The 27,420-nt window shown below is 35.1% G+C and overlaps 2 protein-coding genes across 2 annotated transcripts in view; one reads left to right on the top strand and one right to left on the bottom strand.

The window, feature by feature from the left end:
- Window positions 1-27,420, bottom strand: part of Ns4 (Nucleostemin 4) — a 139,353-nt gene that overhangs the window by 11,918 nt on the left and 100,015 nt on the right. The gene's annotated exons all lie outside the window — the stretch shown is intronic.
- Window positions 5,337-26,638, top strand: DIP-lambda (Dpr-interacting protein lambda). Its single transcript, XM_089257672.1, has 10 exons — window positions 5,337-5,622; window positions 9,914-10,032; window positions 10,543-10,728; window positions 16,010-16,124; window positions 16,224-16,304; window positions 16,558-16,689; window positions 23,310-23,429; window positions 23,682-23,855; window positions 24,826-25,098; window positions 26,068-26,638. Exons 1-10 carry the CDS (start codon window positions 5,502-5,504, stop codon window positions 26,250-26,252), a joined length of 1,506 nt encoding a protein of 501 aa, XP_089113798.1. The 5' UTR covers window positions 5,337-5,501; the 3' UTR covers window positions 26,253-26,638.

The raw sequence follows: 27,420 nt of genomic DNA, 5'->3' as shown, positions 1-27,420 counted from the left end.
TCTAACAGTGAATAGTGATGCTGAAAAATCTAAATGAAATGTTTTTTCGATTATTCTCGATAAAAAAGTTATCGGATGATTTATCGAAAAAGTAAGATAAACTCGTACTGCGTATGGTATACACGAGTATGCGTGTCAAATTTCAGGTCTCTAGCTTTTGTATCTTTTGAGATCGACGCGCTCATACGGACGGACAGACAGACAGGGCTATATCGACTCAGCTCGTCGTCCTGATCTTCAATGTATATTTATGGAGTCTGCGATGATTCCTTTTGCCCGCTACTTTTCGGATATATCAGAAATCATATTAGCTGAAGAGCTAGATAACTGAAGTATACACTTAAATGCTTTATGTTTCTCAGCGGTTCTTTCCTGCTTTCTGCAGATAATCTACGTGTGAATATATTTTATATATTGAAAAACAAAGTTTTTTTTTTGTACATATTTAAAATGTTTATAAAATACACAAGAATATATGCGCAACATTTGGAGATCCTAACCTCAAAGATGCACTATATGTGATAGTTTGCATTCGATAGAATTACAACGAGAATAATTATCGACTTCTTTAAACAAATTTGTAGCTCTCTTATGCTCTGAAATCTTACGGGCAAATAGATTGAAACTGAGTATACTGACTCTTACTTCGGTTTGATCAAGAATATATATTCTTGATGGAGTCTGCCACGCCTCCTACTGCGTAATCAATATACTAGTTAAAACAATTAAGAAAACTCTAGTTGAGACTGCTCGACTAGGTGATACCCTGAACCCTCCAATTTGATATTCTAATCACTCTGCACTTCTTTTAGGCACACATACATACACACGCAATTATTAGAACGCGCTCTGCTAATTACGCAGTAAGCAGCGAACGCGCTTTGGCTGCGCTGCAGAATTTATTTGTTGAATAATTTAATTTCTAAACGTACGATCTTAATGAAACTTTCAGGACTTAATCATAATGTTTAAACGTGTGTACATTACGAAGCCCAAGTACTTGAAGTACGTCTTCTACAAAAGTGAGGGTTAGGGGTCGAATTTAGGGGTGGGGGGTATTTTAAAACAAAAATCGAAATTATATAAAATACACAAAAGTCTAAATTAAACAAGTAAGAAAGCTCTAGTCGAGACTGCTCGACTACGAGATCCCCTGAACCCTACAAGCAACTGATATTTCAATAATAGTTAGCACACACGCACACACACACGCATACAAATTTTAACAAAATCAGAAATTGTATAAAATTCATCTTAATATACATTTTAAATTTGAGACTCCAACTGAAAGATATAGGCGATATAATTTTTTAAGTGATCTTGGATAAGGTTTTTTATCGATAAAAAAGTATCGGAATGAGTTATCGTTTTTTAGTGATAAGCTCGATATGCGCGTGATATATACGGACATTTTAAACAAAATTTGAAGTCTCTAGCTCTTATATCTTCTGAAATCGACGCGTTCAAACATACAGATGGACGGACGGACGGATAGGCAGAAGGACAGGGCTAAATCGACTCAGCTCGACGCCCTGGTCAAGAATATATATACTTTGTGGGGTCTGCCACGCCTCCTTCTGCCTGTTACATACATTTCAACAAAACCATTATACCCTGATTTCCCATTTTCAATGGGTTCAGGGTATAAAAATAAAATTACCGGAATATTTTTGAAAACCTTCTTCGTTTAGTTGTTAGTTATATAATAATTGCGACAGATTATAAAACTTGAAAAGTCACCCAATCAAAATTGTTTGGCTTTACTTTTTACAATATTGTATATTTGAAAATATTCGTACATTCTTTTACGCATAGTAAAGCAAAGGGTAAAATATGCATATGAGTCCGAATATCTGCAAAAACAAAAGTAAAATATTTATCATCTAGTCTATTTAAATGGAACATTCTTAAATTGTGTTCATATATGAGCAGAGCTCACCCTTTTTGAATTAGATATATTATTCCACCACTTTACACATTTTTGTTCACAACTTAAAATTTTGGTAAAGAAATTCCTCATGGCAGAGTGAATTGCGCGACGCATTCCACAACAGGAATTTGGTTTTAACTTTGGTTGCCTTTTGCCCTTTCATTTTATTCCTTTCGGTTGAGGAAATATCTTTACAAATAAAGATAATTATTGCATTAACAGTGCACAACTTGTAAATACTTGACTAAATATTTATTATGCTGGAATGCTAAGAGATAAATTGAAATGTATATCATAAACAGTTACATCTACTTATAAAAGGTCGCCTAAATTAAACAGATTTTTTTATTATAACAAATAATTCGATACTTAATGATTGCAAAGCTCGAAAATTGTAGAATTTTCTTGAATGACGATAGCCAACTCCTTACCAAACCCCATTAAGTATATACATATATTCTTGAAGAAAATGAAAAACTGAGTTGATCTGGCGACAACAGATGCATTTTATACAATTTCCATTTTTGTTAAAATTTATTGCCACTTTTATATCCATCCCTCACCCTCATATTTGTAAAAGGCGTATTTCAAGTACTAGAGACTTGTGCTTCGGAATGTACATTTGAACATTATGAAAACGTTCTGAAAGATTCACTAAGGTTATACGTCTAGACATTAAGTTATTCAACATATAAGTTCTCATAATATTGTCAACACTGCTGCGCAACCCAAGCCAATTCTCCTGTGTATGTGCGTGTGCGAATTATTATGGAAATATCATTTGCTAACATTTCAGGGGATCTCGTAGTCGAGCAGTCTCGACTAGAGCTTTCTTACTTGTTTTTAACTGGTTCGTTGTTCCTATTATTATTGTAAACTTTTGTTAATCATTTAATACATGATGAAAATAACGGTTTTTTGTGGGTTGAGGTGGGAAAAAATGTTTTATGCACCGTCAGTCAGGTCATCTAAAAAAAAGGATAAAAACCCTTCCTCATCTGGGGCTCGAATCCACCTTGAAACCAGGAGTTATCCCGCATTAACCTTCAAGGTACTTCTTCCGCCGCATAACCTTTTCGGCGAAGTCATAGACTTTTTTCAAGCACCAATGCTGCTGCACATTCGCTGTACTAATGTCTCTACTTTGACTTCACCGACAGTTTTTTTCTTCCAACCACCTTTTGTAGTTAAAACAAGTAAGAAGACTCTAGTCGAGACTGCTCGACTAGGAGATACCCTGAACCCTCCAAGCTGATATTCTTATCATTCTGCACTTCTTTTATGCACGCACACATACATACACATGCATCCACCCTCACGCGCCCGCGCTCTGCTAACTGCGCTATAAGCAGCGACTGCGCTTGGGCTGCGCTGCAGTGTGGGCAATAGTATGAGAATTTACTTGGTGAATAACTTCTTTTGTAAACATACGATCTTAATGAAATTTTCAGGGCGTAATCATATGGTCAATATGTGTGTACATTCCAAAGCACAAGTCTCTAGTACTTGAAATACGAAATGCGTATTGGGGGCGAAGGGGGCGTGGTATTTAAAATCTGTTGATTACATAATGTTTGTATTCATCATAGGAATACACACAGTAAATCTGAAGTCTCCACGTTTAATAGTACTCCGATGAGGCTCAAAAAACAAAATAAATTTTTCGATTATTCTCGATAAAAAAGTTATGGGATGATTTATCGAAAAAATAAAGCAAACTCGTACTGCGTATGGTATACACGAATATGCACAAAATATTTCAGCTCTCTAGCTCTTATATCTTCTGAGATCTCGGCGTTCATACGGACAGACGGGCGGACGGACGGACGGACGGACGGACAGACGGACAGGGCTATATCAACTCAGCTCGTCGTGCTGATCAAGAATATATATACTTTATGGGGTCTGCGATAATTCCTTCTGCCTGTTACATACTTTTTCACAAAAACATTATACCCTGATTTCCCATTTTCAATGGGTTCAGGGTATAAAAAGTGTGTTCTACATCGTGCATTGCGTTTTTGCTATAAATATAGTTGGATTTGGCAGTTTTCCCCATCTTATTTGGGTACGCTCAAAAGTATAAGTATAAGTAAAAGAAAGATGTTTCACCGTGTTTTCTTTTTAGGTCGGGGTTTATTATAGCGGTCCATCTTCCATACCTTTCGCATAATCAGCTCGCCTTCCACGAGACTATGGTTTGCTGTCGCATGTTCTTTGCCGTCTGTTCCGGGAATTCTCCTCTTTGTCGGAGATTAAATTTGTTTTTGCGTTCTTGGGCATGCAAGTCCGGTATGAATGCTGCTATCACAGTTATGGCAGCCCCAGAGACTGTGCGGTACGCCGATGTTATCCTTAAGGCTGCTCTTCTCTGCACATCGGTTACCGCCTTATATCCGCGGTTAAGGTGTCTGCCCATACTTTACTACCATATAAAAATATAGGGTTTGTAACTTCCATAAGGAGACTTCGTTTTCCTGCCGTCGGACCGTCAACTTTTGCCATCAGTCTGCTCAAAGGCCCCGTTGACAGAAGTAAATCTGTTTTATGGGAGACAAGTTCCAATATTCGAGAGTTACGCCATGTCTGCATGCGGATCATGACTTGAGTAATTCTCTTTTGAGCCTCTTTGGTATTTCTGGCAGTAATTGCGGCGGCGATAGCGTCGAAATATCCAATTAGGAATCTGTCTTCAGGCATTTCCAGGTCTGGTCCCAGGATTGACCCCAGCACAGTTGCTCCAGTCACCCTATACCTTTTTAATACCAGTCTGTGTGGAATACAAGAGTATGCGAACCTGCAAATAGCTCCTCCGGTATATGGAAGCGGTGCTCTTCCCCCAGCTTCTACTGCAGCAAAGAGTCTGGGTCTTAGGAAATTTTTCTACCAGCTTTCCCGCTGTGTTTAGCATACACAATGTGCGATAAACCGAAGGTGTGCTGGGATCATCTTTACCTTTGCTAATGAGCACCAGTCTCTGTTCTTTTCACGCTTCTGCGAATATCCTTTCTTTTAGACATGCGTTATACATACTAAGTAGAAAAGTGGGCCGCCCTGATGCTATCACCTTCAGTATCTCCGCCGGTATATTATCTGGCCCGGCGCTTTTTTATCCTTTAGGAATAGAGCTGCAATATTGAGTTCGTCCTTGGTGAAATTTATGGCTGAGCCATCGAACATATTACGGTTTCTTATTGTATTTATTTTAATAATGGGAGCAAAAAATATCAATCCGTAATAATTTTATTCGGAAGTTTATTTTAATTCAAGTTTATTTTCGTTTGATATGAAAAGTTTATAGTATACCTTAGCATACCTTAGTTCTTGAATAACTTAAACTGCATTGATAAAAAATTTTATTCTGAAGAAATTAATAAAGGATTCTTTCTCTTTTCAGAAATTTCGAGTGCAACATAAGTAAACACGGACAATATAACAATATACAATAATTATATAATGGAATAATTAGACGAGTATCGACAGCAAGGGATCAGCTCGAATAGCGAGATTATTATTCATATATTATAATATAGTAAGCTTTGGAAGTACCTGAAGATCCTTTGACGATCAAATGAAGACTGCCCCAATGAATCAGACTCTATTCTGCGTGAGGACGTTAACCTCCGTAATACTTTTGTTACTCACCGGAACATTACGCACAAAAGGAAGTCATTCAGTAGGAAATATACAAGGTAGGATTACAAATAAAATACGTGACAGTGAAATTAATTATTTTTTGAGAGCAAACATATTTATATTTTTTATTATTTCATTATACCCTGAACCCATTGAAAATGGGAAAGAGCTAGCCCCCCACCCCTAAATCCACCCCCTCACCCAAATCTTTGTAAAAGTCGTATATCAAATACTAGAGACTTGTGCTTCGGTATACACATACATTTAAACATCATGATTGCGTGTATTTGTTTGTATGAGTGCGTGTGTGTGTGCTAATTATTATTGGAATATCAGTTGCTTGTAGGGTTCAGGGGATCTCGTGACTACGGACTGCTCGACTGAGCAGTCTCGACTAGAGCTTTCTTACTTGTTAATCATAATATTTCATAAACTTCTTGACCAGCTTTTTATACCCTGAACCCATTGAAAATGGGAAATCAGGGTATAATGTTTTTGTGAAAAAGTATGTAACAGGCAGAAGGAATTATCGCAGACCCCATAAAGTATATATATTCTTGATCAGCACGACGAGCTGAGTTGTTATAGCCCTGTCCGTCTGTCCGTCCGTCCGCCCGCCCGTCCGCCCGGCTGTCCGTATGAACACCGAGATCTCAGAAGATATGAGAGCTAGAGAGCTGAAATATTTTGTGCATATTCGTGTATACCATACGCAGTACGAGTTTGCTTTATTTTTTCGATAAATCATCCCATAACTTTTTTATCGAGAATAATCGAAAAATTTATTTTGTTTTTTGAGCCTCATCGGAGTACTATTAGACGTGGAGACTTCAGATTTACTGTGTATATACATATGATGAATACAAACATTTTGTAATCAACAGATACCACGCCCCCTTCGCCACCAATTTCTAAAAAACGTATTTCAAGTACTAGAGACTTGTGCTTTGGAATGTACACAAATTTTGAAATTTTAAAACAAGTAAGAACGTTGCAGTCGGGCGCTACCGACTGCGGAATACTCATTCACAGTCCGTATACATGATGCTATGTTTACAAAGAGGCATTTATTCTTATTTCAAATTTAATTTGGCTTTAAAGAAATTGCAGCTTTTGGTAATTTTTATCGAGTAATCGATAATTATTATATTGATCGTGCACTTTTTGAGTAATTTTCGTTAATAGCTTTCGGTCACACCTATTGCAGATTCTTTAGCGTTTGCTTACATTACAAAAGCGCGCTCTTTAGCATTCTAAGAATTGCGATGATTTCTGGATTTTCTAGCTGTTGTTGTAGTTTTGTCAGATGACGCTCTGTTTTTACCTTATTGTATTTTAGCTACCGCTTTGTAAAGCAAAGCGATAGCGTGGGCGCTAAAGGCGTCGCAAGTTATGTTGCAGTGGCGGAGGTTCAAGTCCCCATCAAGATTAAGTTTTTATTTTTCATACATAATTCGTTTTTTATAAAATAGATATTTTATTCTTTTTTCTAATTGAACAATTTTATAAGTTTAAATTTGTTTCTTCTTAAAAAGCCCTCATATATGTATGTACGCATATATGCATGTATATGTATGTACATAAGTCTGCACGCATATGTAGCATCAAGCATTCCAGCCTTTCTTATGCACGCGCTCATTTGTATGTGTGTATGTATGTACACATAAATGCATACTCTAGCGTTGAAATGAGACTGATTTGTTTTTGCTTTGTTCTTGAATTTACCATCCGCTACTCTCATAACAAGAATCTTATTTTTGGATTTCATTTTAATTACTATTGTTAACGGTAGGCGGTAGCGCTGTCGGCAAAGGCGCCGGCTAAATTTGTTTTTGTTATTTTGACAAACATGGCTAGGGTGCGAGTTCAAATCCCGCGGAAAACTGTATTTTGTAAATTGCAAATTTTGTTATTTTAGCTTCTTTTATATTTTTTAAATATTTAAATTTTATTTTTAGATTTTATAAAAATGTTTCCTTCCGTGTTATCAATGCCTATTAGGCCTATTTGTATATACATGTACATACATAGATAGCTCAAGCATATAAATGTCGCAATTTGATACTACAAATGCCGATTGCCACGCCCCTAGTGGCCGTAGACACCTCATTTTTGGCCAGTTCTTAGAAAGAGCTAACGGTAACGTAAATGCGAATTTGAATGCTTACGCTCAAAAAATGTGAAAATTACAGGGTATGTTTCGATATGCCACGCCCCCAAAGAGGCGTGACAATTATTTTTGGGGCATCGATAGAGGAGGTTACCAGTAACTCAACTATCCAAATTTGAAGCTTCTAGCTCTTAAACTGTAGGAGATATAAAATTTTGCGGTTTGCCACGCCCCGTTTGGGCGGACATATATCCACTATAGCTTGTTGGACTTGGGAGGTCAACACGCGTATATATACCAAATTTCAAGTCTCTAGCATCAATAGTGCCTAAAATATAGCCAAATTTGAAAAATCACTATATCTTCAGATCCGATTTGCCACGCCCCTATTAGGCGTAGACATAAAATTTTCACCAATCATTATAGAATTATAGCATTAGCTCACGTGCGAAATTTCAACGTTCTAGCTTTAGAACTAGAGGAGATACAGTTTTATCTGATTTGCCACGCCCCCAATGGGCGTAGATATATCCACCATAGCTTTTTGGACTTGGGGGGTCAACGCGGATCTACACCAAATTTCAATTTTCTAGCTCTTCAACTAACATGATTTCTGGTATATCGGAAAATGCATTTTCCGCCCTAGTGGGCGGATCGGGAAAATTTTAACACTTTATAAATCGAAGTTATACACGAGTATGTGTTCCAAATTTCAAGTCTCTAGCTTCAATAGCGGCGAAATGAACTGCGTTCATACGGACAGACGGACAGACGGACGGACGGACGGACAGACGGACAGCAAGACGTACATTGCACGACAGACATTGCACAAAACCAATATACTAATTCACTTCGTGAATGAGTATAAAAAAAGTTATTCAATAAATAAATTCTCATACTGCCCACACTGCAGCGCAGCCCAAGCGCAGTCGCTGCTTATAGCGCAGTTAGCAGAGCGCGGGCGCGTGAGGGTGGATGCATGTGTATGTATGTGTGCGTGCATAAAAGAAGTGCAGAATGATAAGCATATCAGCTTGGAGGGTTCAGGGTATCTCCTAGACGAGCAGTCTCGACTAGAGTCTTCTTACTTGTTTACTTTTGTTATATTTGAAAATCCTCCCTTCCCCAAAAACTTGAAAAAAAAAAAATCATATAAATTACTATATACTTCTTCTTTGGCGGATACGCATTTTTAAATGTTATTAAGTTTTGAAAGTTTGAGTAAGATAAGTCATACCCAAGAAAAGAAACACGCAAAATGCTCTCTTGACATTATAGTACTAAAAGTAATACCCAATGGGGTAAGTAAGCTCACACTACAGTCTATGCGTATACGCGGGTATATGTAATACATATTATAAATGTATTGTTTTTTTTGTAAGAAAAAAACAAACGAAGAATTTTTGAAGTATCAGTTGCTCGAAGGGTTCAACGGCAGCAGTCTCGACTAGAGCTTTTTTACTTGGCGGGCACCCAGACTATTATCGTACTTTTTACAAATTATCATTCGTTCAAATATTTGAACTAAAGGTTCTCCTGAACTCTTCAAGCAACTGATATTTCAATAATAATTCGCACACACACACATACACAGGCGACTGCGCTTGAGAATTTATTTGTTGAATAATTTAATTTCTAGACGTACAATCTTAATGAAACTTTCAGAACGTATTCATAATATTAAAATGTATGTATATGCACATGTCTCTAGTATTTGAAATACGCCTTTTACAAATGTGACGATGAGGAGGTGGATATAGGGATAAATTTTAACAAAAATCGAAATTGTATAAGATGCATTTTAACCCTTTATATGGCCGTGTTGCATATCTGCAACATACCCTTTAAAATGTATTTTTTCGCAATGCAAATCGAAAAAATCGAATATGGCTTTTTGATGTACATCTGAATGAATATATGAATATATGTTTTAAATTTGGAGACTCCAGCTTTAAAGATGTAGGGAGATATAATTTTATAACTGATTTTCGATTTCAACAAAATCATTATTCAGGGTATAAAAACAGACTTTACGACTTGTTAAGTAATATTAATGCTTAGTGTATACACTGAGTTTCATAGTGAAACCATATGATGCTTTGTACATTTGCTTAATTAATTTGTTACGTTTTGCTATTTTTATTCATATTTCTCATATACACATATGCACATATTTATAACAAATATTTCAGGAGCATATGCTGTTATTACCTTTTATATTTTTTGTGAATTCAAAGGTCATAACGAACCTGATGAAGTGGGACCGCTTTTTTTGGCACAACTTACGAATATTACCGTACCACAAGGTCGTGACGTATCTTTCACCTGTGTTGTAGACAACTTGGGACAATATCGGGTATGTTCTTTACAATACGAATATAAACCATATCGTTTTCTATTTAGTATACTCTATATAATATGTATGTATAATATATATTATATATATATATATTATATATTATTTATTATATTATATTATATATTATATATTATATATTATATATTATATATTATATATTATATATTATATATTATATATTATATATTATATATTAGATAGACTATCACTAATTTTGTATTAAGTCACTATTAAGAAGACGACATTGCTATATAAAATTGTATCACATTGTATGTGCATTACACATAAATACATACACTTACACAAAATCATAACAATGCCTGAGTATAAGTATACGTTAAGGCCTACAAGGGTAGAAAACGTTCTCTTATTCATAGTTGCACCAGAATGTAAGTAAGTTTATGAGCAGAGCATAACCGTGTGCAAGGGTTAAGTTGGCAAAAGCAAAGTTACACTACACACTTACCTTAATGCTGGATGTGCCTGGGTCTGCTCTCGCAATTTCAGGTTGCTTGGATTAAATCAGATTCAAAAGCAATACTTGGTATACATACACATATGGTATCTCTAAATCCAAGATTATCAGTGACACACAATGGACACAACACCTGGAAACTTCACATATCCCACGTGCAGCTAAATGATTCTGGCAGCTACATGTGTCAAGTGAATACAGATCCCATGAAAAGTCTGGTAAGTCAACCACAGCTCTACCCCTGACCTTAGTGGCCAGCTATTCAATTTTCAAATGCTTAGCTGCCTGCAGGGGCAGTAATCTTATCGCCATATGGGTCTGAGCCCAAGCTTATGTGCGAGCTTTGAAATAAGGCTTCAGCACAGGTAAGCAGTGCTCCCAAGGCCTTGACACGTAGCTTTATATAGTTCCTGTGGCCAAACAGTGCAATAAAATGTTAAATATATTAAGTATTAAGTATTTTGGGAAATATTAATTTGGAAAACTGTAACAATAACAAATCTCAACGCAATTTTCATTTTTTAAAGATCATTGACCTTGCACAAAAAAAAATAGATAAATAAATCAATAAATGAACATTGTTATATATTGTTTTTTTTTATTTAACCTACAATTTCGTTTGTTCATAAATAATGCGCTACGTGGAAAGTAAAATATTTATATTTTAATTTTTACTGCTCTTCATCTATTCAATGCGTTAGAAATTTGTATACCAGGTACACGAATTAATTAGGTAATTAATTATAAAATATCATCATGATAATTTATTAATCAAAACATTCTGATGGTTGAATAAGTTCTGAATTATCTCTAGTTAAATAATATTTGTAACGTTCTCTTATGGGATATTGTTGCTTATTCAAGAGCGCCCACCAGAGTTAAAAACATGGTTGGAGCTATCCCAATAATCTATGACTCGTATAGAATTCTAAGATTTTACAATGTAAGATTGTATATATGTACATATATACAATATGTATACATATGTTCTGTTATCTTTTGAACACTGCTGATACTAGAGTTTTTAACTTTTGTGAATTTAGTAAAATCGTAAAATTGCAAGTTTATCTAAGCCCATATAAGGCGAAACAAATTTTAAAATCTGACTGATGTTATATAGTAACATGTAAATATAAATGATATCATGAGGATATTTTTTAAATCTAGGCGATTCTGCCTTTAAAACGTGTTTATGAAAAGGAAATTAATTCAATTAACTCGTAGTCTTACATTTAGAGATTTTTATGAAGGACTAACATAAAATGAATTAATAATAAAAATAAGAAGCATAAGCTGTAAATAAATTAGGATAGTTTGAGTCATAAAAAAGTTAAAAAGAGATAGAGAGAATATAAGAGTAAGAGAAAAAGAAAGAGAGAGAGGTAGAGGTAGAGAAAGAGAAAAATATATATAGAGAATGCAAATTTGTCTGTTCATAAAAACAGAATATGAAATGAGTATGAACGCAATTTATTCCGGCGCTATTGAAGATCGAGACTTGAAATTTGGAACACATACTCATGTATATCTCCGATTAAATAATAAAGTATTAAAATTTTCCCGATCCGCCTGGTCCGAAAAATGCATGCATGCGTCGACCATTTAAGATTAACCGCTGAAATTTTGCACGTGAGCTAATTTATGATTCCATAAAGGTCGATGAAAAAATAATACATATATCCACGCTCGCCAGGAACGAGGTAAATCGGACCTGAAGATATAGGTTTTTTTTCAAATTCTACTATATTTTGGGCACTACTGATGCTAGAAATTTGGTATATATACTCGGTATATGTACTCGGGTTGACAACCTAAATTCAAAGAGCTATGGCGGTTATATGTCCGCCCGCAAAGGCGTGACAAACCGCAAAAGTTTATTATATCTCCTAAAGTCGAAGAGCTAGAAGCTTCAAATTTGGAGTGTTGAGTTACCGGTTACCTCCTCTGTCGATGTCTTAAAAAATAATTGCATATCGAAAAATACCCTGTAATTTTCATATTTTATGAGCCTAGCATTCAAATTTTTTAATCAGGTTACCATTAGCTGTTTTTAAAAACTGACCAAACATGAGGTGTTTAATGCCAATAGAGGCATGGCAAGTAGAGAAAACTGCATTTTCTACAGTACTACAGGTAGAAACTCAAAACTTAGCTACTGATGGGATGTGCATGAGTACTCGGTAGTTGCTTACGCCCGACTGCAACGAATTGTTTAATGTTAAAAACTATCACGAACATGGCAACCATATACCACCACAGGGGGTGGCTTGTTAATTGGTGTTAAATCCACTCCGAATTGTTTGCCTATTCGTCGCTTCATAATGCGAAGATTATCGGGGTTAAATAAACTCTTTAATACTCCGAACACTTCTTGGTCATCAACTTTTAATGCAGATTACTTTATTCCGACAATTGATCACTATATTTTTAATGAATTGTTTAACCTGTCTCTGTTTCAGGTGAACTCTATTTCTAATTATCTAAATCGCACACTTTTTTTGTGTTCATTAATCATGATTCGCTCATTAGTGTCGTGAGATCAATTCCTTTCCTTTCTAACCTGAGGATATAAATCACCCCACTTTATAGGTTTTATTAGCTGTTGTAATACTCCTTTTCCTTCTAAACCAATGCACTGTTGTCGTAAATGCAATTTTGTTTTGCTTAACGACTTAATTAATTCAATAGACTGGTCTCTTTTATATGAGTCGGTTGATATTAATTTGGCAGCATCGTTTTTATACCCTGAACCCATTGAAAATGAGAAATCAGGGTATAATGGTTTTGTTAAAAGTATGTAACAGCTGAGTCGATTTAGCCCTGCATATCTGTCTGTCCGTCCGTCTGTCCTTATATATGAACGCGTCGATCTCAGAAGATATAAGAGCTGGACACTTCAAATTTTTTTTTAAATGTCCGTATATATGGCGCGCATATCAAGTTTAACACTAAAAAACGATAACTCGTTCCGATATTTTTATCGATAAAAACGAGCTAGAGTCTCCAAATTTAAAACATATATTAAGATGCATTTCATACAATTTCTGCTTTTGTTAAAATCCCCCCCCCCCCCCCCCCCCCCCCCACACACACACACACCACAAAATCCGCCTCCTGACCGTCATATTTGTAAAAGGCGTATTTCAAATACTAGATTCTGTGCTTTGGTATATACATACATTTACACATTATGATTACTTTCTGAAAGTTTCATTAACATTGCACGTCTAGAAATTAAATTATTCAACAAATAAATTCTAATTATATTGTCAACACTGCAGCGCAGCCCAAGCGCAGTCGCCTGTGAATGTATATGTGCGTATGTGTGTGCGTGTGTGTGTACGAATTATTATTGAAATATCAGTTGCTCGAAGGGTTCAGAGGATCTCGTAGTTGAGCAGTCTCGACTAGAGCTTTCTTACTTGTTTTATAGTACCTTTAACTCTATTCAGGTCGTGTGAGTCCCTCTTAGTCGTATTTGGCCTATTTCAAATTAGCCACATTGGTTTACTAAGACTCTTTCGATCTTAAGAAACATTAAAACTAAATGTTTTAGAAAATCTGCTTCAAATGTTTACTGGTCAAAATATTCCATAGCCAAGTCAAATTTCAATCTTTTAAATTCTCATTGTTATGAGAATTTTCTGATATGATGCAAAACAATTTTACTCATTTGTAAACTTAAAGCGTAAATCTTTTGGTTTGCCGTCCTCATTTGTCCTTGGTGCTAAAAACAACCAGTAATTATCAGGAATCCTCTGATCTCAATTACTTATTCTTCTGCTGATCTCTTCAGCAACTCATATCCATATTTACTCTCTGAATATGGTTCCATTAATGCTCATAGGGTCGCTGCAGCCACCGGGGCTGCAGCCATTTGGACGTTGAAATCTTCTTTTTCTTCTGGTGCCGATAAGAGAGTCTTGCTGAAAACAGTTATTTATAAACTTATCTTTGTTTCGTTTGGTATCTCCTTTTCTACGATATTTATGTATTCTGATGATGTAAAACTTAACACACTTAACACTTAAGTTGGTCAAAGTGAAAGACAATGACTTTCACTCACACCGTTCCTCATATTGTTGACTTTAAAATTAGTAACATTTCCTTACAATGCATCTTTATAGTCAAAGATCTTGGTGTTTTCTTCGACTGTAAACTTAATTTCAACCTTCATATTTCTACCATCATAAATGAAGCCAAAAGTGTGCTTGGCTTTTTTAACGCTGGTCTAAGGATTTTAAAGATCCTTTTATTACAAAACAATTATATATTTCGCTTGTGCTTCCTACCTTAGAGTATTGCTCACTTGTATGGTCTCCTCAACACAAACTGCATCTGGATTATATCGAATAGGTCCAAAAACAATTTCTCCACTTTGCCTTAAGGAATCTTAACTGGGACAGGGATTTACGATTGCCATCTTACATTAGTAGGCTTCAGCTCATTGATATTCCATCGTTAATCAACCGCAAACAGTTTTAAGAATTGTTTTTCTGCATAATTTGATTAGCGGTAATATTGATTCGTCCTCTCTGATGCGTCTTAATTTTTCGGTTCCGTCCCAAACAACTAGACACTATCATCTGTTTAATTTACCTGTGTGCTCTACAGATTGCATAGTGGATTTCATGTTGTTAATTTGTGTTAATGGTAGTACTCTACTTTATTTTGGCTCTTCTTTTATTCATTTATATTTATTTCTTATTCTTTGTTCTTACTAATTTTTACCTTAAGAATTATTATAATTGTAATCATATTAACTATATATAAGCTCTTTTAATATTTATTTTAAGTTTCATTTTAACACTTTCTTTTTATAGTTTCAATAGTATCACTGACCATACTTGGCTGTGAATAGAATGAAAAGAGAGCAGAAAGTGGTCCAATTGATCACATACAGCTCTACTACGACGACCTCTAACTGGCATTTGAGCGGAATTTAGGCTTTAAGTAAAAGTCGTCCTATGAAAAGAGCGGCAGCTGCTCAGGCCTGGTGGGGGTCTGTCGGGTATGATCGTACAGGAAATACTTCTATAAGTGTAGAGCACATGAAACTATTTGGCCACTCTAGATGTAATTTTATAGCTAATTCTCGTTAACGTTTTTAATCGATAGTATATATAATAGTTATAATAGTTATCGAAGGGAGTAGAATCGAATAGTCAGACAAATATGCATACATATGTATGTATTTGTTTATAAAAGTAAAAAATACAAATATTGGTCAAGCAATACTTGCTTGTAATGGCTGAAAACTTAAAACTCCATAGTTTATTTTCAGAGACCCATCAATTAAACTTGACCTTTGGTTGTGTGCGCATGATTTATTTTCTAATTTTTGCAAGTCGTTAAATTTTAATTCGATGACAAATCTTACATACATCTGTATGAATTACACTTCGCGTCGAAATCTGTTGCTATTATTATCCAGAAGATTAGATTCGTTTTTTATTCTATTTAATAAATTTGGTCTTAATTGTCTGAATTATTTTACAGTCGGGATATTTAGATGTTGTGGTTCCACCGGATATCCTAAACCACCCTGATGAAAATATTAATGAAGGTGTTAGCACGGAGGGAGGGAGCATTTCCTTATTATGCAGTGCCACAGGTACTAGCAAATTAATATTATATTTTATCTGAATATACCAAATTTTCAACTACAAAGTATAAGTAATTATTTCTACTTCTTCTAATTTATATGATATAGGTGTACCAGAGCCAATGGTTCAATGGCGACGGGAAGGCGGCAAAGATATTATAATTCGATCGGAGAGTAGAGACAAGCAAGGTGCATTTTTGAATATTTTAACGGCTTCTTAGATATTCTGTTGTCAGAAAAAGTCGATACCAGATACTCCTGAAAATTATTTGATGCATAAATTGATGCTGACATATAAACAGCACAACTGTATGTAGGAACTTATATAATGTGAACCTTAAAAATGATTATATGCAACTGTATTTTTACTGCGACATGTATATTTATCGGCAAGATAATGATGATATTACAAAATCATTTAATTACTCTTTTAATATTCAAGCATTCAAATCGATGGAAGGGGAGCGACTGACTCTTACTAACGTTCATCGTACGGATATGGGGGGCTACCTTTGCATTGCATCGAATGGAGTTCCCCCTTCAGTGAGCAAACGCTTTGATGTTCATGTAAATTGTAAGTTATACAATGGAAATAGTAATACAAAATATATATTTTTTGCGTATTTCTTAAAACTAATGTTCATGTTGAACTGTGTGATTTCTTTGAATGTTGAGTGTAAATTGGAGTAGCTTGACATAGAGTAGATGTGAATAATATTATTTATGCAAATGTGGTAAGATGTTGGAAGTTAGGATTTTGGCTTCTCTCTGGGGAATATATGAAGTATAAACAGTTAATGCGTATGCTAATAGGTTAGGATAAAATGCGTACCTGACTGTATATGTAAATAAACACTTAAATGCGTATACCTAAAAACCTAGATAATTTGCGGTTCAGGGGACCTACTAATTGGGCTATAAATTTAAGGATGTGTTTTCGCCAGGTGAGTTTGGGATCGTGAGTTAGTTCTTTAGTATTTTTGTAATTTTTATTAATTGTTGGCCTTTAAAAGTAATAGTGCGGTATAGATTGTATATTTGCAAGTCAGATGAATTTCTTTGTTTTATACTTACAATATATATAAATGCATTGTCACTTTAAATACTTATTATTTATGTATCGTTGTGTTATACACATATAAATTAATACTTTTACTTACACATAGATATATGTACATACATAGGTAATTTATTTATAGTTCGTGAAAGTACTTGTACTTGTAATATCTTGAAATTGCGAAATTTCAGTCCCTAGAGAATGCTTCAGTACCTTAAACAAGCTGTTGGTGTGGCAGAAGACACAAATCAACACCATGAGATTGTCAAGTCAAAATCAGAGTACCAGTTGTAGAAAGTTACGATAGTCTCACTTCATGTTCAAAGCAGGGCGTATCAAATTTGCACACATGCAACTGTATAAGTGTCCTTCCATTATAACATCTGCTTGCAACGAGGAATGCAGCAGCAGCTGCAGAAGCAGCAGTAGAAGCAGAGAAGCTGGCAGAACACACATTGAACTATTGTCATGAGCTATTATGCTGTTTACTACTTATGTATGAGTGTGTAGAAGAGAGAATGAAGTACAGAATAGGCATATACATACATACATACATATATATATATATATATATATATATATATATATATATATATATATTTAGTATTCAGCATACACACTGTACAATTTTGCTAATGTGAGCAAGTAGTAAACATTTGAAAATAACAACTCCATAATTGTGAGGGACTGGGCAACACGGCTATGTAGATGGTGTATATTGTGTAGTTGGAGCCTTACTAGTAAAATAAAACTACAATTTTGGGTAATGTGTCTACGTCAAACACAGTGCAAAACCAACTGTAAATTTTAAAATTTCTACTGGCATACATGCCTTTGTTAGACTTTTTTGGTTTGACCACACTGTAAAAAATTGTTATTTACATTTGTAACCAATCATGGATTTATATAATACAATTGCAAATTAGTGGCATACATTTTATTATATTTTGAATAAGAACAATTAAATATGCACGCAAACGTAAATAAGGCTAAACAAAAAATTAATAAAAAATAGTAAACCGGGGCATCGCGACATCTACTTGTAGGAAACGAATCTTCATAAAAAAACATTTATACGACTTAATGTGAAAATATAAGTAAGAACACAAATTTAAAATTGCGCAAATCCGCTAGAGAAGGATTCTGATGATATTGATTTTGGGGAAAAGCTTTAATAATGTTCTAGTGCTACAAAGGGTGAAATCTTTTTTGATGAGCGGATCAGTGGGTTTTAATCCATTTTATTTATGGCTTAAAATTATCCTTCAGTTACAACAACAACAGCATCAGCAGCAGCAACAAGAACTCCTAGAGCCAAACACCACCCAACGAGAGGAAAAATAGCATGAGCCTTTACTGCATTGAAACAGAACATTACAGTTGTCATTCTCTTTCTCACACTAGGGTGGCACTCACACAACTAGCGTAAAGTAATCCTGTGAAACACCACCCCACCAACGACTTACGCACCCAACCAAACAACTCCCAAGTCGAGGAGCGTTTTGCCCCAGTCAGTGTAATCTGTGAGCAAAAATACAAAGAGTAAACAGATAATATATATATGCATATGTATAATACTTGTGCACCGACGTTAAAATACACTTAAATACTAGTTTACTCAAACGAAAAACTAGTTCAGAGCTAGAGGAATAGATATTATACTAAAAATAGATACATATATAAATATATATATATATTAATTAATCATATGGAGTCGTCTAGAAATACACTTGTCGGTATATTGTATTTTTGCGTAGCAAATAACCGAAAAATAAAATCAAATGATAATAAAAACAAGTAAGAAGGCTTTATTCGAGACTGCTCGACTAGGAGATACCCTGAACCCTCCATTCTGCACTTCTTTTATCTACACACACATACACATGCATCCACACGCATGCATAAGCTCGCGCTCTACTAACTGCGCAGTAAGCAGCGACTGCGCTTGGGCTGCGCTGCAGTGTGGGCAATAGTAAGAGAATTTAGTTGATGAATAACTTTTTTTGTAGACATGCAATCTTAATGAAATTTTCTGGGCGTAATCATATGGTCAAAATGTGTGTGCATTCAAGCACAAGTCTCTAGTACTTGAAATACGTTTTTTGCAAATTGGGGCGAAGGGGGCGTGGTATCCAAAATCTGTTGATTACAAAATGTTTGTATTCATCATATGTACATGCACAGTAAATCTGAAGTCTTTACGTCTAATAGTATTCCAATGAGGCTCAAAAAACAAAATCAAATTTTCGAATATTCTCGATAAAAAAGTTATCGGATGATTTATCGAAAAAATAAAGCAAACTCGTACTGCGTATGGTATACACGAGTATGCACACGAAATTTCAGTTCTCTAGCTCTCATATCTTCTGAGATCTCGGCGTTCATACGGACAGACGGACAGGGCTATATCGACTCAGCTAGTCGTGCTGATCAAGAATATATATACTTTATGGGGTCTGCGATGATTCCTTCTACCTGTTACATACTTTTTCACAAAAACTTTATACCCTGATTTCCCATTTTCAATGGGTTCAGGGTATAACAATTTCTTACTAGTCAAGACTGCTCGACTACGAGATCTCCTGAACCCTACAAGCAACTGATATTTCAATAATAATTCGAACACACACACGCACACGCACACACACGCATATACAGGCGATTGCACTCGGGCTGCGCTGCAGTGTTGGCAATATAATGAAAACTTATTTGTTGAATAATTTAATTTCTAGTTGTACGATCGTAATGAACATAATCATAATGTTTAAATGTATGTGTATACCGAAGAACAAGTCTCTAGTATTCGATATACGTCTTTTAAAAAGATGAGGGTGAGGGGGTGGATATAGGGGCGGGGGGTAAATTTTAACAAAAGCCGAAATTGTATAACATGCGTCTTAATATATATTTAAAATTTGGACACTGTAGCTTTAAAGATGTGGGAGATATAATTTTTTAAATGTTTTTCGATAGATTTTTTATATTTTTATCGATAAAAATATCGGATTGAGTTATCGTTTTTTAGTGATACACTCGATATGCGCGCGCTATATACGGACATTTAAAAACAAATTTGAAGTCTCCAGCTCTTATATCTTCTGAGATCGACGCGTGCATATATACGGACAGACGGACGGACGGACAGATGGACAGTGCCAAATCGACTTAGTTTGTCGCCCTGATCAAGAATATATATATACTTTATGGGGTCTGCCACGCCTCCTTCTGCCTGTTGCGTACTTCTAAGAAAAGCATTATACCCTGATTTCCCATTTTCAATGGGTTCAGGGTATAACAAGTAAGAACGTTGCAGTCGGGCGTTCGGAATACTCGGAATCCTCATTCAATTTAATAGCTAAGTTTAGCTCTAATATGGTAGAAAATTCTGTTTTTCTCGATTTGCCACACTCCTACTGGGCGCAGACACGTGCAAAATTCAACGTTCTAGCTTAAAAACTCTAGGACAAACAGTTTTATCCGATTTGCCACCCCCCTAATGGGCGTCGATATATCCGCCATGGCACCTGATCTTAGGTGGTCGATGCGGACCTACATTCCAAATTTCAGCTTTCTAGCTCTTCAACTAATATGATATGATGTGGCATATCGGAAAATGCAGACTTTCCACGCCCCTAGTAGGCATTTCGGGAATATTTTAACAGTTTATAAATAGCGCCGAAATAAACTGCTACGGACAGGCGGACGGACAACAAGCCGGACATTACACAAAATCATTATACTCATTTCACTTTCGTGAATGAGTATAAAAAAGAGAGATCGCATTTCTAGAACAATATTAATGGTTTGTATTTCCGTGAAGTATATAAACAAATATATATATTTATACAATAACTTATTACAATTATTTCTGCAAGCTGAGAGAGATAACGGTAACAATTATATTTTTCAGAGAGGGTAAACATAAAAAGCTATGTATATGTAAGAGATATGTAAGAAAGAGACTGCTCGACTAGGAGACTCCCTGAACCCTCCATTCTGCACTTCTTGTATACATCCACACGCACGCACAAGCCCGCGCTCTGCTAACTCGCTGTAAGCAGCGACTGTGCTTGGGCTGCGCTGTAGTGTGGGCAATATTAATAATTTAATTTCTAGACGTACGATCTTAATGAAACTTTCAGAACTTAATCATAATGTTCAAATGTATGTACATTCCAAATCACACGTCTCAAATACTTGAAATGCATTTTTTACAAGTGAAAAAAGGTTCAAGTGAGGCTACATGTATTGTTAGATTATCAGATCAACGAAAGATTATCTAAATCAAGACTTATTGAAAAAAAAAAGAAACAAAACATTATAGTTAAAATGATTTTGTTTGTGGAAAAAGCACGAATTCATTTTTTTCAGTTTTAGATGTCCAATCATTTTCAGAAAACAAATTTGAGGCGCAACTACAATCTAACAGAAGACAACGCAGTCCTAGATCTCTGTATCTGTTTGATGATATTTTTATCAAGTGTAATGCAATATATATTTACTAAGCAATGTAAAATTATAAAATTTTGAATATCTAATACCCATGTATGTTCATCTGTTTAAGAACAAGAATCTTAAGACGTAACAACGATACAAATTATAGTTAAGTTTCAATTATCGTTTTCTATGTCTCTTTGCTTTGCAGTTCAGTTCAGTTCACTATCAGTTATTGTAAAACTTCACAGCAATTTAAATTTTAGGGCATCTAAATGACAGCAAGAGAACTTCCAAGTCATTGCCATGCGTAGTTTCTCAGTATCTTTCAAAAGTACAAAAAGTTTGCCATTCAGATGAATGCAGCATCGTCATTCGTTAGAAGCGAGTGCAGCCACCATTGCGGCCATTAAAACAACAGGACTTTAGTCGAGTCTACTCGACTAATCGACTCGAAATTCACAGTAACTTATTTTATAAGGAATTACAATTAAAACAACAGGACTTTAGTCGAGTCTACTCGACTAATCGACTCGAAATTCACAGTAACTTATTTTATAAGGAATTACAATCTGGTCATATATACATACATATATACATTTGAATAACATCCAAAATTTAAATATAAAATTTATTATAATATCTCAAGACAATATTGTGAAGTACTACAATTTCATTCTTCTTTGCAATTTATACCTATTTTTCAGCAAGGCCAGATTCATTTTAAAACGCAAATTATGTCCAGGGTATTTAGTATTCACAATACAAAAATATTTTATTCGTTTTCAAGTGCACAGCGTGTTATTTGCCCGTGCATCCGTCATGAGCTCGAAAATAGTGAAACACTAAATTTTTTAGAGTTCTCTGGTTATAGTAATATATTTAAAGTAAAATAAGTAAGAAAACTCTAGTCGAGAGTGCTCGACTAGATACTACCCTGAACCAAATTAATAAAAACGAACATTTAGTATAGCTAAAATTTCGATTTCGATGTATTTAAAAATATAAATGAAATATAAAACTTATTTAATTAAATATTTTAAATATTTACTAATTTTAAAACAATTAAAAAAAAATCCGGTCCTCACTGCTCGAAACTGCAATGGCAAAAGTGAAATAGATTCACTACTGCAGCGCCATCTAGCAAATCTAAGCCAAACTAACTGCTGTTGTGATTCTAAGAATGTGCTAGAAGAAGTTTGAATTTATGTGTGCACACGTATGTATAGGAAAACTGCTGTAGCTGCAGCACGTGCTTTTATTAATTGGCCAAACATTTTGGTTTTTTTAATGTCGATTGACTTAACCGATATTCTATTGATCTACATATTCTATTGAATAATTGACAAATTTGAAAAAAATTAAAAATCAATCAAAGTTAGCTACAGTGGCATCTGCCTTGATTGATAATGTTTTAAATCGATAATAAAATATCGGGAATAGAAGACTTTCGAAAATTTTCTATGGAAATTCTGTATTTTGAACCAGTTTTGGTTATTCCATTGGAGACATAAATTGTAATATATTAATAATACATTTGATTGTAGAATCGTATATTTAAATAATGATTATCTTCTAAATTGAACAAATTTGTACTAACAATATAAAAGATGTTCTCATTAAATCCACTAATATACATTGCACCTTGAACCCTAGCGGTTTAAATTATAAATCTTTGTTGCTAATTTTTTTTTTTTTTTCAGTTCCGCCAACAATAAAGGCTGTTAACCAATTAGTAGGAGCGCCGGTTGAACGGGAAGTAACGTTAGAATGTATTGTGGAAGTTTATCCAAAACCTCTAAACGGATGGTACCGCAACGAAGGTAATTGTGTTTTAAATTTATTATATATTATTATTACATGTAACCAAAATTACGTATTTGATTTGAAATATTTAATGTTTTAAATATTTTCATTAATTAATCGATAGAGCTAGAAATTTGATTGGCTACACAATTTTTTAACTATTACGGAAAATGTATTTAAAGTCATATGTAAATAGATTTAATGTAATCAGCGATTTGTAGTATAGTTTTGTATTTACATTATATAAATAAAATTGTTAACTCTTTCAGGAAATGTTAAATTGCACAATAGCAACAAGTATAACATCTCAGAAGCAATGGTTAATCTGTACATGTGGCATCTTAATTTGACGATACGACACCTGACGAAATCTGACTTTGGAGCTTATACTTGTTCTAGTGTAAATGCTCTAGGGAAGAGTGAGGCGCGAATTCGATTGCAAGGTAAGATAAAATGAAACTTATTTCAAGTTCAATGCTGGTCATATGATTTTTTTTTACCAATCAACCAGACCCAAGCTAAGCCAAGTAGTTCTTCCAATTCGAAACCATCAATTCAGTGAAGAATGAATCTGTGTGTGTGTGTGTGAGTGTGCGCACATCGCATGTGTAATTCGTTCAGTTTCCTGACAATAAATCACCTAGGATTTTCTTCGGTCTATTATTTTTATCGATCTCATTTAGAGACGACTGAAGCATTTCTCTATCTTTCATCTACGCAGTGGAAGCATATCCTCATGCTCAGCATCAGCCTCAGTTTCAGTCTCACACGCTGTCCCAGTCTCAGTCACTGACTCATTGCCAACGCAAAATAGAGCTAGAGCTCTAAAACTAAGCATGAATTATTGCACAATCAGCGAAAAACTTTCTCTGCTCGCAGTGCCACCAGGGTTGGATCCAGCTCATAGGCGACATTTTAATTTACACTTAAAGGAGTGAGTCATAGAGAAAATACAAATTCTTGAACAAATTAGCTGACAAATATATATTTATATTGATTATGTCAATATAGCTAATTTTTGTAATTAATGTATTTCCCAGCTAGCTAGTAAACTGTCACCATATTCGGAAAATATTATTGAGATCCAGTACAAACCTCTGTTATTAACTTAATGATTTGTTGGAAAACAGAAAGGAACTAACAAAGCCAAGTCAAACCTGATATAGAGAATTTATATATACTATAATGTGCCTGAAGTCCCCTGAATAAAAGGACAGATGGAAAATTATTATACTTAAGGGCTACTGAATAAACGTTCCACGTTCATAAACGCTTGTCATTAGGTTTTTATTTGTAATTATTGTTGCCTCACTTTTTTTTTTAAGACTGTCTGCCATCCCATTGGGTTTGCTTTGCCCCTCGAACCATGGAAAGAAGCATTCGGCATTTCATAATTGGTGCAATTTCTTGCAGAATTACGATTACCGCCCAAGTCGACAACGACGCCAACACCTCACGTGCACACTACCCCGAAGCCGCGTCGGAAGCAGCAGCCCAGCCACAACAAGGGACTGAACGAAGTGGTGCGTGCCAAGGAAACCCATTTCTCAAATCAAATGCAGCAAGAGAACGATGTATTCGGCAGCGGGATTGGTGTGCCCCAAAGCCCCAACGGCGGTGGTGGTGCTGGTGCCGGTGGTATTGTGGCAAGTGGAAACGTCAACGGCATGATAAACGGAGCGGAAGGTAAGTTACGATTTAGAAAATTCCACAAATACATGCTGCAGCACAAGCATAGAATGAAGTCAGGCATAAGCGGTAGTTACAAACACTCACTTCCACATCTACCGGACCAGGGGATATTCTCAGTCTGCATACACATGCGACTCCACCATCCATAGGGCACTTCTCTTCACCAAGGGACCATGACTTGGACAAATATAATGTCGCTGCACCAGGGCTGCCCTTTTAAGGAACTCTTGGTGGCTTGCCTTTACTTCTTCGATCTTTGCTTCCTTCGCTACTAGGAACGGACAACAACAACGGACAACAAACCGCAACATACATACATTCTCCAGCCCACTAGCTCTGCTGCAGTAGCAGTAGCAGGAGCACACTCCCATCGGCCCTTTCAAGAGTACGTGACCCCCTTTTAAGCCACTACGGGCTTACCCTGGCACCCATTTCTCTAGCCATAGCGGCAGTAGTAGTCACCAGGACTTAGCACTCGTGCAGCTGTCGAGTGCACTGATTTATCAGTGAAGCCGTATTTTGGTACAACTCAGTATTTTCCAAATCTCTTTTGAAGTTAATTTTCCGGCAGTCAGTTTCAATTTCAAGTGTGCGTTTTCGTCCTAGTCCAACCTCACTTCCACCTAACTGCTTTCAAGCGGAATTGGCTAATGTCAACTAAAACTAGTCAGTAAATATATCTCTAGGCAAAAAACTATTACACTTAATGGTGTAAAAGCGAAAATTTATTTCAATCATATCAGTTAATATATTTACACTTGTGTAGCATATAGAGAACAAGCTGAGAGCTGACCGACTAATTTCTGAAAGTTTTATAAATGATTTGATTTTTAATAATAGAAGAAACCAAAATGCTTGAGAAAAAAAAATAAAATAAAAATTTTGTTCTATTTCATATCCTAACGGTTTTGTTTCTGAAACATTAAAAAAATACTTTTTGTTTTATTTAAAATTAATTTATAGTACATACGCAAGTTCCAACGCGCAATGGATACGAAAAAATAAATAAGTCGCCGGGTGCGGTACCATCGCATCGTCCGCCGTGGACTTACCCAAGTGCGGGGTCACAGCTGCTTGGCATAGCAACGACTAATGCCCAGATGGCTTTTTTCTGCATATTGTCTATGTATTTAGTTAAGCTCATTTAAAATTATGATTCCAACTAAATCCAACACCAGACTGCAACCAGCAAGGATGGCAAGGAGCAAGGATGGCAGTAGGAGATAGTAGTAGAAGCAGAAGGTACAGTTAACAATGCACTATATTAGCTATGAAGGGAGAAAATGAAGTCGGTCTGGTCAAGGCCCATTTGAGGGTATCAATCGTCTGGCCGTCAAGGGGAAGCTTAATTTGCACTTGTACTTTTTTAATCTATCTATATATATATCTATATGATAACTTTTCATAATGCTATCGAAACAACTAATTAAATCACATAACAAAGTATAGTCAATCAAAATAGTTTTCAAAATATTCTAAAGAAAGTAAAAATAACGGTATCATTATTGTTATGCATAATCAATGGTTGGCTTAAGCTCGGATCTGATCAGAAATGATACCAATGGATATATATATATATATATATATATATATATATATATCCATATATATATATATATATATATATATATATATATATATATATATATATATATATATATATACAATGATGATCTTTTTCATTAGTCACCTTTCTGTGCTTGAATTTCTACATTGTTTGGGCTTAGAACATATACATAGTTGTTGATTACTGCTAATCGATCAATTTACTTGGTTTAACTCAATATGATATCAGGACGCTTGTTTACTTTTTTCAAGAAATATATTCGCAATTTTATTATAGCTGAACTGTCAAAATTTCTAAATCTTATAGTTTCAACTTTATCAAAGAAAGCAAAAGTAACAGAAATCAGAATCATCATCAGAAATCATATATATATATATATATATATATATATATATATATATATATGGTTGTTTCTGTTTCTGTGCATAAATAATTACGCACTGAATGATCTGATTAGTTTTATAAAATTTCCGTCCTGGTGTATGGCCGTCTGTCTGAACTTAATGAATACATGAACCAAGCCATTTGGCACTATCGTATCAACATGGGACAAATTCTGTAGCTTTATTCCAAAAAATTATTTGCAGAGAAATCGAATCCAGTTTTTGTGGGGAATATAAGAAACGAAGAGTTGGCTACCCATAATCGCAATTACATACATAAAAATTCATATTCATTCGTCAATATAAAACCAAAGCCAGGTGACATAAAATCGAAATTGGTCAGATATACTCATATATGTACTATAT

Source organism: Drosophila navojoa, chromosome 3, assembly GCF_054131105.1.
Source record: "Drosophila navojoa isolate 15081-1374.11 chromosome 3, UAZ_NAV_1.0, whole genome shotgun sequence".
In the NCBI taxonomy this organism is placed as follows: domain Eukaryota; kingdom Metazoa; phylum Arthropoda; class Insecta; order Diptera; family Drosophilidae; genus Drosophila; species Drosophila navojoa.
This window is presented reverse-complemented; position numbering and strand designations above follow the sequence as displayed.